General features: G+C 44.4%; 1 protein-coding gene across 1 annotated transcript; it reads left to right on the forward strand.

Annotated features, from left to right (window-relative positions):
* Positions 1-360: 360 nt before the first annotated feature.
* Positions 361-1,209, forward strand: LOC138481650 (angiotensin-converting enzyme-like). Its single transcript, XM_069613815.1, has one exon. It carries the CDS (start codon positions 405-407, stop codon positions 978-980), a length of 576 nt encoding a protein of 191 aa, XP_069469916.1. The 5' UTR covers positions 361-404; the 3' UTR covers positions 981-1,209.
* Positions 1,210-3,240: the final 2,031 nt, after the last annotated feature.

The following is a 3,240-nucleotide window of genomic DNA, read 5'->3' on the forward strand; positions in this document are numbered from 1 at the left end:
TTACCTTTTATTGAATTGCATTCTGGTATTTGTTGTGTGCCAGGGAAGAGGGTGTGGGTGTGGTTTGCCTAACATAGTTTAATAAGGATATATATCTTTATAAAGGAGAGTATTGTTGAAAGCCAAACATGAGGGTGAGTAGGTGAAATGATGAGAGGGCAAGTAAGTCAAGAGTATTTGCCCACGATGTGGCACTGTAGGGTATTTTGTATAGATTTGGGGCCTAGCGGTATTTTCTTACCGCCAAAATGAAAATAATTCAGTAATAATCACTCTTTGCATTCAGATTAGATTTGGTATATAGTACTACCATGCGATTACCAGCTCCGAATCTTTCAGGAACATGTGCTGAACTGTTATCTCCGCAAATAAGTCCACAGATCAAGCAGTGCACCGTGGTCACTATGGACGACCTGATCACCGTTCACCACGAGATGGGACACGTCCAGTACTTCCTGCAGTACAAGGACCAGCCGGTCTCTTTCCGGGACGGAGCCAACCCCGGCTTCCACGAGGCCATCGGGGACGTCCTGGCTCTGTCTGTCTCCACTCCCAGCCACCTGCACAGCATTGGCCTCCTGGATAAGGTTGAGGACAACAGAGAGAGCGACATCAACTACCTAATGAGCATGGCACTGGATAAGATCGCCTTCCTCCCCTTCGGGTACCTGATGGACCAATGGCGGTGGAAGGTGTTTGACGGGAGGATCCCAGAAGCGGAGTACAACCAGCAGTGGTGGAACCTCAGGCTGAAATATCAAGGACTGTGCCCACCAGTGCCCAGGTCGGAAGGAGATTTCGATGCCGGCGCAAAATTCCATATCCCCGCCAACGTGCCCTACTTCAGATACTTTGTTAGTTTTGTTATCCAGTTCCAGTTTCACGAGGCTCTTTGCAAAGCCGCCGGCTATAATGGACCGCTACACAAGTGCGACATCTACAAGTCAACGGAAGCAGGAAAACGCCTTGGCATGCCATGAAGCTGGGATTCAGCAAACCCTGGCCAGAAGCCATGCAGATGATCACAGGCCAGCCCAACATGTCCGCCGATGCCCTGATGAAGTACTTCCAAGCTCTGACCGACTGGCTCATTGAACAAAACACGAAGAATGGAGAGAGCCTAGGCTGGCCCGATTACAACTGGAGCCCCGCTCAAGTGGTGGTAGAACCGGTCGGCAGTGGTAAAGTCAACTTCCTGGGGATGTCTCTGGACAGTGGATTCTGCTTGTGCTGGGCCTGGCACTTGTCATCGCTACCGTGGTTCTGGCCGTCAAGTTCTCCTCCATCAAACGGAGAGCCACCAAGTCATTGTCCGAGACAGAGCTGAAGAAATACTGAGTGGTCACTCTCTGGAGGACGCCCTCTCCAAGTCCGGAGCGAGCAGGTGGCCTTATCGTCTACCCATGCACTCAGCCAATCAGTGCAGCTTTCGGTGCACGGGACTCTTTCACTCAATCAGGTCCTACCTTTTTGACTATGCAAGAGCCAAAGTAGATATTGATAATGTATTGGAAGCCATTCTGATTTTACGTAAGGCACGTATCAGAAAACGGTTCTAGTCAAGGCCAGGATGGGCGTGAGCCTACCACATCTGGACTTGGGTCTAAATAAATTCCCTGATGTCCAGAATTCCCTGATGTCCAGAATTTTCCAAAATGGTAGAAGAACAGATCTCCTTAGCGAATGCGTGTGAAAGCAATGAAGATAGGGACAATCTGAGGGAGATATTTATGGAGTTTAAGGATGTATTTGCAAAAGATGCTTATGATTGTGGTTTAACTGATTTACATGTAGCCACACTACCAGAAGGGTGTAGCAGAAATCCAGTGTTTGTACGCCAGTATAGACTACCTCTGGCATGTTTAGAATCATTGGCAGAGATTATTAAAAATTTGGAATCGCGGGGAATCATCAGGCCCATTCATAGCACATCCAATACACCTATTTTAGGTGTGTTAAAGCCAAATGGTCAATGGCGGCTGTGTGCAGACTTGAGAGAGTTAAATAAAAGAGTACCAGTATCTAGATGGCCACTGCCATTCATTGATTAGGGCCTAGCTCAGGTACATGGTTCAAATGTATTTACCACATTAGATCTCACCTCTGGATATTGGTGCGTGCCATTGGCAGAGGAGATACAACATTTATTTTCCTTTACATTTGACAGGACTCAATATGCCTGGCTTAGGACTCCGTTCGGGTACATCAATAGTGGGAGTGAATTTGGCATATTTTTGAGAAAGGCCATGCCGGATGCAGCGGAAAGAGGAACAATAGTTTATGTGGACGATGTCCTGATAAAAAATAAAAGCCTGAAAAGCCATTTTGATGAAATAAGACATGTACTTGGCCAATTGCAGAAAGCAGGCGCCAAAGTATCTTTGCAAAAAGCACAATGGTGCAAGAAAAAAGTGAACTTTCTAGGGCATGAAGTGACTGAACATGGGCTAAATCCACAAAAGAAGAAAATAAAGGCCATACAAAGATTTAAAGATCCTAAAAATGTGAAAGGAGTAAAAAGTTTATTAGGGATGACAGGCTATAACAGAAAGTTCATTGAAAATTATGCAGAAATCACTCAACCATTGACTAAACTGCTTAAACTGAATACTCCCTGGAAATGGGAAAAAGAGCAGTCTGATGCAGTGGCTAAATTAAAGGAATGTCTTGTAAAGGCACCATGTTTAGCATACCCCATAAAGGACAGGGATTTCTTTATAGAAATAGGTTTTTCTGAACATTGTATGTCAGCAGTGTTATCACAAAAACACAATTTGAATCACAAAACCATTGCATATGCAAGTAAGGCATTTTCCCAAGTTGAAATGAAATTTAATGAATGTGAAAAGGCCCTATTAACCACTGTGTGGGCGCTACAACATTTCCGCCTAATTGTTCAGGGAGAAAAGGTGATTATTGAAACAAATCATCCACCTTTGCAATTTTTAGAGAGTAAAAGAATTAGATCAGGTAATCTAGCGCAATCCAGAATCACTTCATGGACGCTGGCATTACAAGGTTTTCCCGTAGAAGTGAGATATGGACAAAATAAAAAGAACCCAATTGCTCAAGGGTTAGCTGACTTACATGACTGTGCAGCTGAACAAATACCAAATGAAATGGAAGTGGAAACTAGTTTGCAGGAATTTGAACAATCACCACACAAAGCTTTTGATGAAAAAACATGCAAGGATTTGCCAACTGTACATGTGGATGGTTGTGCTTTTCACATTGAAAATG

This window comes from Ambystoma mexicanum, chromosome 5p (genome assembly GCF_040938575.1).
Source record: "Ambystoma mexicanum isolate Mex_15411 chromosome 5p, UKY_AmexF1_1, whole genome shotgun sequence".
In the NCBI taxonomy this organism is placed as follows: domain Eukaryota; kingdom Metazoa; phylum Chordata; class Amphibia; order Caudata; family Ambystomatidae; genus Ambystoma; species Ambystoma mexicanum.